This window comes from Tigriopus californicus, chromosome 9 (genome assembly GCF_007210705.1).
Source record: "Tigriopus californicus strain San Diego chromosome 9, Tcal_SD_v2.1, whole genome shotgun sequence".
NCBI lineage: Eukaryota > Metazoa > Arthropoda > Copepoda > Harpacticoida > Harpacticidae > Tigriopus > Tigriopus californicus.
In genome coordinates, this window is record NC_081448.1 from 8,848,811 (window position 1) to 8,862,220 (window position 13,410).

At 43.3% G+C, this 13,410-nt stretch overlaps 2 protein-coding genes across 2 annotated transcripts; one reads left to right on the plus strand and one right to left on the minus strand.

Annotated features, from left to right (window-relative positions):
- Nucleotides 1-2,940: 2,940 nt before the first annotated feature.
- LOC131886432 (uncharacterized) lies at nt 2,941-4,339 on the plus strand. The gene is made up of 2 exons (XM_059234764.1): nt 2,941-3,681; nt 3,792-4,339. Exons 1-2 carry the CDS (start codon nt 3,560-3,562, stop codon nt 4,204-4,206), a joined length of 537 nt encoding a protein of 178 aa, XP_059090747.1. The 5' UTR covers nt 2,941-3,559; the 3' UTR covers nt 4,207-4,339.
- LOC131886431 (glucose dehydrogenase [FAD, quinone]-like) lies at nt 4,321-10,279 on the minus strand. The gene is made up of 2 exons (XM_059234763.1): nt 9,733-10,279; nt 4,321-7,596 (listed from the first exon to the last, which is right to left on the minus strand). The coding sequence occupies exon 2, from the start codon at nt 7,544-7,546 to the stop codon at nt 5,492-5,494; it is 2,055 nt and encodes a 684-aa protein (XP_059090746.1). The 5' UTR covers nt 7,547-7,596; nt 9,733-10,279; the 3' UTR covers nt 4,321-5,491.
- Between the last annotated feature and the right edge of the window lie 3,131 nt (nt 10,280-13,410).

The following is a 13,410-nucleotide window of genomic DNA, read 5'->3' on the forward strand; positions in this document are numbered from 1 at the left end:
GTCGGCAGTTAATTAGTAAAATATTTGTGATTTAACCGATTTCATTTCTGGTTTGTGAAGCAAATCGTGGACAAATGATATCAAACATGTGCAACTGTCTCAACAAATAGTTGGGGTACAAAAACTTGCCTTATACCAATGAAATAGTCAACAGAAAATCCTCTCAGGGGATGTTTCTCTCTTTCACCAAGGACCTTTGGCTTCCGAGCTAGGTCTTGACCGAGTTTTTTCACCCCTTCCACGACCATTTCGGCGCAGTTCTAGGTTCAAGTTGATATTTACAGAGGGTCTAGAGCAGCCCCTCATCGAGTGAATGCCCTTAACTTCGTTCCAATTGGTTCAATTTTGACTGCAGGAGGTCCATGAACGTTTTGAACGGCTAGATTTTGAAAAGGCGACAATTAGATTCATTTTCCGACAAAATTTTGAAATTTAGCACGGTGCATCTTGATTAGCTGAGTGTAAACCAACAAAACTGAGCATTCCAGTTTTAAAATCTAGTTGATAGGGCAAATTATGGATGCAAATAAGTTCGGAGATATATAAGCGAGAAGGCAAAGAGTCTTGAGACAGAAGCGAGCGTGGCTGACATCATCAGCCAGGAGAAGTGCTTCTAGGACTTTGTGTACAAAGTCAAAATCTAACCGATCAAAACGTTCATGGACCTACTGACAGAAGTTTTTGATTGCACTGGGGTTCCAAGGGATAAACCATATCACATTTTGTAATTGGGTACAAAAAAATCATTCACTATGATTATGTTTCCAGTTCAGGGCGACAAATACATGACCCCATTACTGAGGAAAAGTATTGCGGAACATTTTGTTTGACGAGGTAATTTTCTTTCTCTTCTAACAAACCCAACATCCGCTTACTAGAGGTTAATGGTACTCGTAACAGCCACAGCATCTCCATTTTGAGATACCACCGATCAATGGGCAGTCCCATGATCATGTGGAATGGCAAGGTCCGCTCCATAATACTCTGGATCGTTGATGGTGAAGGAGTCGTTAATCCTGGAAAACGATTCAAAGGCCCATGTGCCTGAAGTCATATTCTTGACTAAATGAAATTGAAAACCAGAACAAAACAGACATGACAAATTTACCGATGTCTCAATGGAGATAACTTCTTACTCCCAGCACTTCCTCGGTGATATCGTCATCACTGGGACCTTCAAGTTTGGTTTTTTATGGCGCATGCATATTTGAATGCTTCGGCCAAACGGAGGGAAAACACTAGTTGGTCATCACCCGGGGAACGATGGTAGCAGCTTTTCACATTCATGATGTAGGCCAAAACAGTGTCACTTTCTGCTGGTGGAACACTATGGAAGACATTGTCACCAACCTTAACGCTCACACACTGTTCCCATTTCACCCTGAACAAGATAAGATGACGTTTATGGATTAATCTTCTACCACAATCTTTTTAAAACAATTTTTCATGTCCTCTATGGATATGATCCCACTTTCAACCTTTTTTTTCAGCGTTTTCCTTGGAAAAATGAAATAAATCCTGATTTTTCGAGGCATATGTTCACCATGTGAAAGCCCTAGCCATAAAGCCTGTGAGGATAAGAGTAAGAGTGAAACATAGTCAATAACTGATAATTGGACAATGGATGTTAGACGATAATATGATTAGTCATTTGATTAGGTTATATCCATCTGGCCCTTGTCTTCGTTTGGGTGGTTGTTTACAGATGCATTTATGCCCGATTGTTGACGACCAATGACGGGTAGAAAACTGTAGTGGATGACTCATTGTTAATTCGATGTTGATTTATGGAAAGGATCGCAATGATGAATAGAAAAACATACGACGAAGCTCATTTTGTTGCTGCATAGGCGTGCTTTAATTGTCAGGAATGCCAAGGTTTCGGTTCGAAGAATTGCAATCATAGGTAATGAAAACGTTTGAATGAGCGGGAATAGGTACCGTATGTACGTGTAGCTGTGCACCTATTCAGAGGCACTGTTCAAGCTTCGACGTTGCTTGCTGTTTTTTCAGCATGTCTTAACATATATTTTGTTCTCATTCATTTCTCGCACTTTATGTTTGGAGTTTGTATTGTTAATGATAGGCTCGACAAGAATATCACTTCCTGCGAGAACGTTGTGGAGGATATTAAAACCCAAAGTAACCTTTGGAAATGTAGGCAACCCATGCTGTTAATAGTTGCTTCGAGGTGATGATTGGTCCGAGATGTTTAAGGATAATCGACTGGAAGTACTCGTGTACTGTGCCCTCTTGTTATTTCGGCAGTTACTTCCGTCCGCTCGTTTTTTCGTTCGTTTGTTCGTTCGTTCGTTCATTCGTCCGTTCGGTCCTCCGTCAAGCCATTCTGAGTGGATTTTGTTTTTCCTTAACGGGGAATTCGTCATTGATCAACATATTAATTTGGTCTGCATGCTATGAGGATAAGACACAAAGGTTTGTTCAAACTCGTTTAAAAGGCACCCAACGTTTGAGAAGCTTACGGCGTTGATTTACAGTAATTCGAGGAAAAACGGAGATCCTTTTCCATACCGATCACATCAGTCGTTGGCCAAATCTTTGGCTAAACGGACGGGGACAGTAATTCATTCCATTCAAAGCCGCTTTGAATTGAGAAATTGAATTCTTCTGTCATTTTGTGTTTTCAGCCATAGTTGAAAGGGGGAATCGGCAAACATTTTTCTGCCTCGTCATACAAGGGATACTCATGTTTTCCTATCCTGCCTTTATTGTGGACAATCAATGATCTAAGCTAAGCCTCTTCACGGTCATGAAAAATGAAATAGGCAGTTTCAAAATATCCATTATCTTCTTAGATCGATCCTGTTTTGTATTTTTTTGACTACCACATCATGCTCATAAAGCTAAAACGTTGTCACAAGGGTGTTTATATATGCATTGACTGATAGGGAGACAATATAACAAACCATGGTTGGAGTGCGTAGATTTTATTTTCGTGTCCAAGAAATGCCCTGGATGCTGATCGATTGACACGGTTGACATTTGGTGGTGCTCGTACGAGTGTAGCAACAACGCAGCCGAAAGATTGTAAAACAAGTGTTGATTTGCCTGACAGACATGCCATGTGAGATCTCGGTTCATGTACGATACATGCTCCTTCTATCTGTGTAAGCTCATACACAGAGTGGGTTGGCTTAATTCACACTGACGCTGGCATCAATGATGCCACAATGCCATCCATGATCGTTCGTTGCCGCTGCAGTTCCGCGGAAGAACAGTCGAAACTTAAGCTTATGATTTTGAGCCTTGGAGTAAGGTTAAAGTTAGGTCGCCCATGTGGCTGGTGGTCTGCACGGACAATACTGGAATAGCAACGAATGATGCCACCAAACACGTGACATAGCAAACATGCATGGTGGATGTGTTGGCGCTCGGAAGCCACGAAGCACGGTTACTACGATGAGATGCCTGGGGTGATCCCACACTACATACGACAACGAAAGTGATGATGCGCAGGACAAGAAACTATAAAAGGACCCAGTGTTCAGGTTAACACATATCTGTTGCTCAAGAACGACCAAGGACCAAGTCGGGCAAAATGAAAGACACCGCCAATAATACTCTGATCCATTTCTTCTGTATAGTGTTGCTTTTGGCTTCTCTTATTGATCTGAGTGAAGCCAGGCGCCCCAAAACCAATTGTGGACTCAAATGCTTCAGGTTGGTTTTATCATTCATATTCTTTTTCCATGTGGTTCGTTGGTTTGCTCACATGAGTTTAAGGCATTTATAACCACATTGGGTTTTTTACATAATGTTTGCCTTTTTAGATGGAGAAAATGCATGGGCCAGTTGTCAGGCGATGAGAATCGGCCTCATGAGCTGGGAAATACGGGACAAATTGTCCTCAACACCTGTAACTCAGGTGCGTGCGATTGCGAGGAAGAGGAGCGAAAGAAGACCAGCACCACGACAACAACAACCACGATCGCACCCCGAGCCAGTTCTCTTGAGAGGAGCTCTTTTGCCAAGAACCGATATGTGCGGAAGAATTTGAAAACTCTAACCAGTCGGTCACGCAACCTCACGAGACCGAAAAGTTCGCGACTTGAAAAGTACACCAGCCCTAGTGTCCAAGACCGAGAGCTCGAGAGCCAAGATGCGTCCGAGAATGCCCCCGCTCTTCAAGTTTCACCCCATCGGTTCCGACCAATCCAAAGGAGACTGTTCCGCCAAAGATATTAAGCTATCGATATTTGTTGAAACGCCGAGTTTTTGTTTACATCTCTTGACGAGATGACCAATGTATTTGCAGCTTGAACTTTCAAGTTTATTCTTTTCATGAACGACAACAACATATCATGAGGTTTTACTCGTATTTCCGTTTTTTGATTTTATTGATTTAATCACTTGGCGAAAGTAAAACTAAATAAGATGGCACGGGTGATTGCGAGTCTGAAATTTTGAGCAATTGTTATCATAGAATTAGTTCCTATTTCATTATGTACGTATGCCGTGTGAGGGGTCGTTCGATTTGACTTTAGCTTTTGTAGTCTAGTAAATTTGACCTTCTTCGCTTCGCCTCAAGTCACACTTTGGAGCCAAGCAGCACACGCAGAACACATTGGATCTTCACATATGGTGAGAACGCACTTGAAGTCAAATGGGCCTCCTCGAAGTTTTCTTTCCGACAGGTAGACAACCAGCCAGTCGGATTAGAGAAGTTGTTGGGGATAGAACCAAGCGAGCGAGCGAACGAAGCTAGAAGAGTCCGGATGGCTATTTCCCATCACTAGGGAGGTTTCCACAGAGCCAAACTTAGCTGCAAGCAAGTGCACCTGTAAATACATCTGAACCTGGCTCCAATCTTTCCAACCGAAGCATGTAAGGTACACAATTCCGACATCATCACCCTCACCAAGAAGGATTCAAGGAGGACAGAACAGGAGTCGAGTGGTGCTTCAAAAGTTCGGTTGTACGCACAGATAGGTGGTATTCTTGCGTTCGGACGCAGGACAATGATGCCTCAGAGAAAAACGTGACTGAAGAATGCATGGCGGATATCCACTCACTCGCCCTGTACTTTCATTCAAATTCCTGCCAATCTTTGGTGGAAGTCGGTTGTTGTCGCACTCCTTAAGATTCAAGGAATGCATGCCGTTAACTGAATGCTTACTCTCGGCTGGGTCAGTAGACACGACACAAGAGAACAAGACCAAGGATTGCGTCACTATCACTTTGAATAGTCCGATCTAGGTAGGTAGGCAATGCCAGACGTACGTGCCTTACCTTTGAACAATACATCAGGATTAAGAAAGTGATTGAGTCAGACACGGAATGACAATAAATACCCCATGAGCATGGCAAGAGGGTGGTGATGACGCACAAAACCGGGCAGGAAATGCTTGAAAACCGTCCGTGTTTTACTAGCTTTACTAGCAGGATAAAATGCCCCCAAAATACAAGTATGTATAGGCCCTTGAGAGGCGAATTGAATTAGTTATGTGGGTCTAAAGGTGACAGGCTGATTTCAGCTTGACGGCCGTTTTGATGAGCTTGGGGCCAGCTTTTGAGGCCAATCTGACATGAGATCACTTCGCTCTTTGAGACTTTCACTGAGCGACTGTATTGATGAGGTAAGATTGGCGGGCATCTCATTTTCTAGATCGTCTTTGTCATCGCCTTCGGCCGAGGCATTCCGCCTTCTCCGCCTCCGCTTCTTCTTTGAATACCAATACGATTTGATTAAGTCTGCTCCTTTCTCGGCAATCATAATGGTTGGAGCATTGGTGTTGCCACTCACCACATCCGGCATGATGCTGGCATCGATCACACGGAGGCCCCGAACCCCATACACCTTGAGCTCGGGATTCACAACGGCACCTTCATCATGGGGTGGGCCCATTTTGGTTGTTCCAGAGTAATGATAAATGGTTGAAGTGTACGTTCGACACATGCATGCCCAATACTCGTCGGACCAGAGCTCGGTTGATTCACAGCCAGGAATGGGGATCTGGTCCCAAAATCTCGTGCCCCACTTCTGGAAAGCTTGCGTTTGAGACATGGCCAGGACAAACTTGATGCCTTCCACGAGCACTTGAATGTCGTAGGGATCGGTGAAGTATCCGGCGTAAAAGATCGGCTTCTCAAAAGGGTTGGCATTCTTGAGACGCACCTGTCCTCGACTCCGGGGTCTCATGATCATGGGCACAACCCCCCACGCATCTTTGTAGGCGAGGGGCCGATACACTTCCCATAACTCGTCACTAATTCCGTGGACCTTACGGATTTGACGCCCGCCGTCAGATCCTGGGCTGCCGGAGACAAAGTGGATCTCAATGTCGGGAAAATCGTCGGATTTGTTGGTGAACTTGGTCGGAATCCAGGCCAGCCCTTCAACGCCACCCAGAACAGTCAACGGTCCAGAGCCAAATAAAATATATTTGAGAACCGATGGAACGTTTTCGTAACGAGTTTGTACTAATGAAACGGGTTGGTTGATGGTAAATGCCATGGCATTTGACCCGTAATGATCTTGAAGATTCTCACCCACAGGCAAGTCTTGTAACACGGGGACACCAATATCATTAAGGTGCCACTCGGGACCAATGCCACTGAGCATCAACAATTGAGGGGTGTTCAGGGCGCCGGCCGATAAGATCACCTCCTTACGAGCGCGGACCATCCAAAGCTTGTTGTCTCGACGAAACTTGATGCCATAGGCGGTCTTGGTGGCAGGATCAATGAGAATTTTGACCACATGCGAATTCATGGAGATATGCAGGTTTTTCCGCAATCGAATCGGCCTGAGGAACGCCTTGGCAGTACTGCATCTTGACCCACGGCGAATGGTTCCTTGAGGAATCATGAATCCCGTCTGAAACTCTCCATTAGCGTCTCTGTTCTCAAACCCCATCTCAACGCCAGCTTCGACAAAAGTGGTGGCTAGAGGGGTTCTCCAAGGCGACTCTTGAATGGTCAGCAAGCCACCCGCGCGATGATAAGGGGTGTTGGCCAAATAGGGATTACGATTGTCTTCGGACTTGAGAAAATAGGGCAACACTTCGTCATAACTCCACCCGTAATTGCCTTTCTTCGCCCAATGATCATAGTCTTTTCTGTTTCCTCTCACATAGAGCATGTAGTTGAGCACTGAGGAGCCACCGATCACTTTACCTCGCGGCCAGTTACATCGACCTCCATTGGTGTGTCCCAAGCAAGCTCGACCGGGCTGTGGTTCGGTTTTATACTGCCAATCCATGCCTCCAAGTTGGAGATAAGCAGCCAGGGCCGGGACATCCGAGATCTCGGTCTCATCACCTCCGGCTTCCAATAGAAGAACGTTCCAACGACGGTCTTCGGAGAGGCGATTGGCCAGCACTGCCCCCGCGGAACCGCCTCCAATGATGATGAAATCATATTCCGTGTACAGGCGTTTTCTGTTGATTGGAGCCTTCTCCTTGTCCACGGAGTAGGAGTGGAAGAAAGCGATCGATGCCAGGAGAAACGGAAAGAACCAGATACCAGTCGCAGTGAGGCCACTGACGGTGCCGACCCCGGCTAGGGTCACGCTACCAAGTGTCATGACATGCAGAGCCTTTCAATTGGAAGTGAAGTCCGAGTTTAAAGCGTCATCTGGAAAGGAGAAGGGAAAAGGACATTTGATGAAGTTCTGTCCATAAAATATCTACTGAGGGGCTGCCTCCACTTTGAATGGTGATTTCAACGCCGGGAATAAGCATGCCTCGTCCAAATCGCCCCAAAACCTGTTCTATTTTCCCCTTGGTCAAGCCAAACTCGGGCCCCGATTTGATTTCTAGATAAGGGACAGGATAGACCTCCGCCTCTGAGAAGTTCAGAACTGCCGAGGTCAGCGTTGACCCTGACTTTGGGAGGAGCCGGAGGATATTGGTCAAGTTTTCTTTTTTCGAACTAGGGATCTTATCACGAGGACACACACACACATTATATACTCATACGTATGTACCCCTGCCAACCAAGGTGACCTCGCGAGAAACCGGAAAGATCTCCTGAGAACGTTCACAGTTACCCTTGGTTGAGAATGAGTGAAATTTGCAACCAACCAAAGTTTGATTAAGTGGAAGAACATACGTAAGTTTGTACGCAAGAGGAAGGCACACTTTGCACGAAGAGTTGGCAAATTGGCACGGACTATGCATGTATTTCACTAATGACACGAGGCACTGATTCCAGTGACATTACTGAAAATTCATTCTACGCTAGTATGATGTTATCTTCTTGCATTTCAAACGGTATGAACTTGATCCTTGAAATCCAAACCACACAATCATGCACAAGCTAGTACACAATTCCAGTTGAACCCTCTAAACTGAACATTATGGACGTTTGAACAATGGCAAGAGAAAAAAATCAATGTCTCATAACCTTGCTAGCAATCAGTTTTAGAAGGTTGCTCCAAGCGAGCTTAGGAAATAAAACAGAACACTTCTCAAGCAACCGTACATGTGCAGGATGCATAAAATTAGAAGTCTTAATTTAAATACATTTAATGAAAACAAAATCACGCCCACGATCAGAGTAAAAACTGTTCAACAAGTTATGTTCCTAAAATTGTTTTATATTTTTCTCCTCCACACGAAAAGAATGAGATCGATCAATATGCTTACTCACACACGTACGTATATAATGAACTATGCTCGTATAACGGAGCAATGAATCAAAAGATTTCAAGAGGATTACGATCATTCATTTTGAAGCCATGTACCAATGAGCGACTCGAATTGGACCGGTATACTTTCAAGGAAAACCACCTGATTCGTTAGCCAAACAGTACCTACTAAGGATTCCTCTCCTTAGCAGGTACAAATGATTTCTTTCGCTTTACTTTCAGGGCCACGGGTTGCCAAGACACGCGAGTTTGCTATGTTACCTCAGGCTGAATTAAAGCACCGATAAAATGAGCAAAGGATATGCTGTCCTAGACTTGGAGGAAGCTCTAAGATGAAGAAAGTACCTTGAAAGTCGAATTTGATCCTATTTCAGGCTGGAGCAGGAAAAAGGCGGAGGCGCCCAAAGTTGGGTGCGATCTTTTACATAACTAAAACATTGGTGAGGATTTCTTTCCTCTCGATCACGTGCTCGGCAGAATGATTCAAGTGAAACTATTCGATTTGTTAAAGCGGTGGCTGGCTGGCTGGCTGGCTGGCTTCTTCTCTCACAATTTCCAATTGAGCTTGACGAAGAAATCAGAAGTCAAAAGGGACGAGCGAGACGTGAATGTCGGCTCAACTAATGAATTCTAATTGGCGAAAGCCATCGACCATGCTTCCCTTTCACCAGATATGCGTGACAATTCGTGTCCATATGTTCCAAATGACAAAGTGGCGAACGAAAGTAGACTTGAACGGGAGTACGTTCATAATGGTGGTAACTTAATGCAATCCAATGATTTCAAATCTGACAAATCCGACATATATTCTTTGCCCAGTCACGTCTTCTTCCGGCTTTGTCATGGGAACAAGGGTGGTGAAATCCCGACTCACTCAAGTATGGGGATTTTTTTCGCCCCGTCACCAAGCATTGTTTGTGCCCAAATTATATTTCATCCAGTCAGACTCAGACTGAACACTGCCCTCCAGCATTTTCCTTTCAATAGAGATAGATACAACGTACCAGCCAACAAAAGAAATCGCGTGGTATTCAAAGCAAGAACTTGGCCGAGTTTTGATTGAATTGGATCAAAAACGGTCTCGGTGTGTAACTGGTCAACTTGATTCCCCCATGACTTACCTCATCATCAGAGCTCATAACTCGCAAACATTCCCATCCATCCGGTGTCCTAAGCCCCTGATGGTTTTCGAGCCACTGTTTATCACCTCTTCATCGGGTTTTAGAGGCTCTGATGGACTCTTTCACGACGTGACAATCACATAAACAAATAGAATCGATGATCACAGACTAGTTATCATCACGTCCAATGGTCACCAAGGACGAGATGAAGTGCTCAATTTGCAATGAGCCCGGCGATAGATAGGAACTGTTGTTGTTGACGAAAGTCCCGCGTGACCTTCGAATCAAGGAGAAATCTTATCTGTCGTTTCTTTGGTCGTCGTCCTCCATTCCCCTTCTTCTTCTTCTGGTTCGTTTCGTTTCCTTTCACCTGAAGTTATGTCAGCGGGTGGCAACCACAGACCAACCGGCTAATCTCAAGTCTTTCCTTTCGGAGTCCTAGCCAAGAAATGAAGATCCCTTCAATCCATTTTCACGCTTTACTTCAGGCGGGACCTCTGAAGAACGAAAGAACGAACGAACGAACGAACGAACGAAACGAGCGGCCGAACCAGCGAAGAAACTCGCAGCTGCAGAAGAAACAGAGAACTTCGGCGAGTCAGTCAGTGAGGAGGCACCAGCCAAGATTTCGTTCAAGAGCAAGTTAAACGAAGGATCATCTAGAGAAAACCAACGATCAGCAGGACAAGAACGAGGAGAACGAGATTCTTAAGAAGTACGTACGCAATGTACAGTATAGGATGTCCCAAAAGTGAGTTCCTCTCTCAAATTCAACTTTTTTCCGCTTGAGCTCTCTGGCGAATGGTGCAATCAAAAAGCTTTGAGCAAATAAGTAAAAAGTATATTTTTTATATCTAACCATATATAACATTTCATATTACCATATATGGCCTGGATTGGACACCAGTTTTGTTTTTGAGATGATGTTAGAGCCATAATCTCTAATAACTTGAGATCGTAGATTTTGCAGCTTGTGCGATATCTGGACACGTCAGCAAAACCATCATCGGAGGTCAAAACCCAGGGCTATTGGCCTTTTATCAGGAGGAATAGAGTATTTCCAGTGCCAAGGCACGTGATCTGTGAGATTTCCCAGACATGGCTCCATTCGAAAACTTAAAAGCAGGTTTCCGTAAGGATCCCGCTTCCGTGGAGCTTAAACCAATCTCGATGCTCTATTAAAAACCGTCCTAAAAGGTGGAGACAGATGAAGACTTGTGAAAAGACAAATGATGGCATACCAAAGGGTATAAAAGGGTGTTTGAAGCTAAAAGTAACCATAAAATATAGAATTACGATCGAAATGCTTTATTTAGAAGATTTGAGGGTAGATCAAATGAAAGAAGCACAATTTCTGGACACCCTGTAAGTACAGCAGAACAATAGAAGTGGGAACAACGTGTCGAACGCTTCGCCTCTCCTGAGGAAACCGATCGCGTTCAAACTATACGTATATGTACATATGGAAAGAATGGCAATTGATTGAGGTGCAATATCTCGTACATAAAGTTAACTGGTTGGTCAACGAGAAAGAATGTCAAGATTGAGTGCGATGGGCATAATAAAGTCATTCCTATTACTTCCGTATCAAATACCGTATTAAGTACATAAACCATTCCTCGCCGATAAAACTGTTTCGTTTCTGGTTTATCAAACACTTTTTTAAATAAAATTTAGGATGCCAGCCGTCCATTGCTAAATGAATCCGTGACTGAAAGGTCCGAAGAAGAGTCATTACTCATTGAAAGGGCTCGGAGAAACTTTTTAAAACTTTTAGATTAATTTTGATTGTTTTGGAGGCTCTTGTGGGCCAAAATAATTGTTCTCAGAACCTCTACGTTTGATGAGAAAAAATGAATGTGTGTGAGTGGGAGAGGGGGATAAATGAAATGGAGGGCTCAAAAGGGTAGACTTTGACATTCACTGCAATGGATTCTGAATTCTGGTTGAGGAAAAGCTCATGGATACTTTTGAAGATATATTGTAAAAGATACCTTTTGCAACTCCTGGAAATACTGCAAACTGGATTGTCCAAATGTTCTTAGTTTGCTTCAATATAATAGTTGTTCTCTAATTCTCACACTATTACTGGGTACCTTCTTGGCAAAAGCTCAACCTTTTCCTAAAAAATGCAAATGGAACCTCAATACCTTACACGCAAAAGAGCACATATAGAACACATTAGCTTTTAGCCCAGGTCTCTTCAGTTAAAATAGAGGAACCCAGAGGAACCGAATTTGATCTAGAAACCTGCATGATTTAAGGTACTAATTTGAGGGTCCAAATTAGGAGACAATTTCAAGGCCTTTTGTTTTCAAAGATTTTGAAATAATGAAATATATTCAAACGTTTGGTAATTGCGTCAAAATTTTGCAAAATTAGTTTAATATTGACTTTTTATGTGGGTTTTTTGCTATTAAACAGGCTTATGTCTTCGCATTTGAGAATTTTTTTCCCTGTGAAAATATATCATTTGGCAATTTAAAAAGATTTTTTAGTCAACATTTGGCCCCCAAAACATTTCTTTCCGAACCCTCATCATTACAGACACATTTCAATTGGTCTGTCGTTAGAGCAGATACTGTGACGGTCTCTGAAATGCATTGCCGTTCCATTAACCGAAGCACGCCCAAGGTCAATGCCCTTGTTTACCATTTGCCATTGTCAATGGAACTTGATACAATGGGGTGCTTTTCATCGGGGTCTGGGATGATTTTTTGAGCGTTGAGGGAAATGCATTTCGAAAGCCAACGAAGACTGAGGAAAAAGTGCTGAAATCAACCTTTGATATGAACATCACAAAGATGCATTCGCAAATACTGTCAAATGATTCACTATCTATGAACCTAATCGATTAAAAACGTCGTAAAAAGTTTCGATTCAAAGAAAAAGAAGATTTGCTAATTTCTTGTTCAAGCTCATAAAGAAAATGAATTGATACGCGAAACGAGATAAGAGATGTCGCAATGGCTAATTACAATTTGAAGGCCAGGCTTCTTGCTCTTTCATCGGACTAGGTTTGCTGGTGACAATATTTTAGTTGAGCAGGAGGAAAGAAAGATAAATTCGATGAAACACGTCATTGCGTATTTGGTTGAAACGAACACAATATAGGTGTATGTACTTCTGTTTATAGAAAATTTAGGACTGGCATGGTTAAATTTATATATTAGTGTGGTAGTTGGTCTGACTTTGCAAAAGTACATGCACTTAAATTGTGTTCGCTTCTTTGGCAACCCCGACGTGATTGATCCTCGATGAAGTGACGAAAATGACGGATTGACAAAAAATATCGGAGCAATTCAAGATCGAATGCATGTATGTATGTGTATGTATGTACCGGGTGGCGTCATAATCCCTTATACACTTTTCTAATTGGTTATTACAGCTAAACTTATTAATTAACATGCAAAACCGTATTTGTGCAGAGGTTTTGTTATATATTTACGTAATTTCGCGGGAAAGAAAGGTTTTGTTTATGCAAAACATTGGCGACAAAATTAAGATGTCCGAACTTCGTCAAAAAATCTTCGCTCGGATTGAGGCCGGTGATAAGGTCGGGGGTATCGCCAAACGCTTCTCCGTGACCAGGGCCACGGTCTACAACATCAAAAAGTTGTTTGAGGAGACTGGAGGGTTCAAGAAGAGGGAGAATGGTGGGAGGCCCAGATCTGTCCG

Excerpts from the sequence above, each read along its gene's own strand:
- LOC131886432 (XM_059234764.1), top strand. The coding sequence starts at position 3,560 with ATGAAAGACACCGCCAATAATACTCTGATCCATTTCTTCTGTATAGTG. Across the intron at positions 3,682-3,791 it reads TGTGGACTCAAATGCTTCAG|ATGGAGAAAATGCATGGGCC; the intron begins GTTGGTTTTATC and ends TTGCCTTTTTAG.
- LOC131886431 (XM_059234763.1), bottom strand. The coding sequence starts at position 7,546 with ATGACACTTGGTAGCGTGACCCTAGCCGGGGTCGGCACCGTCAGTGGC.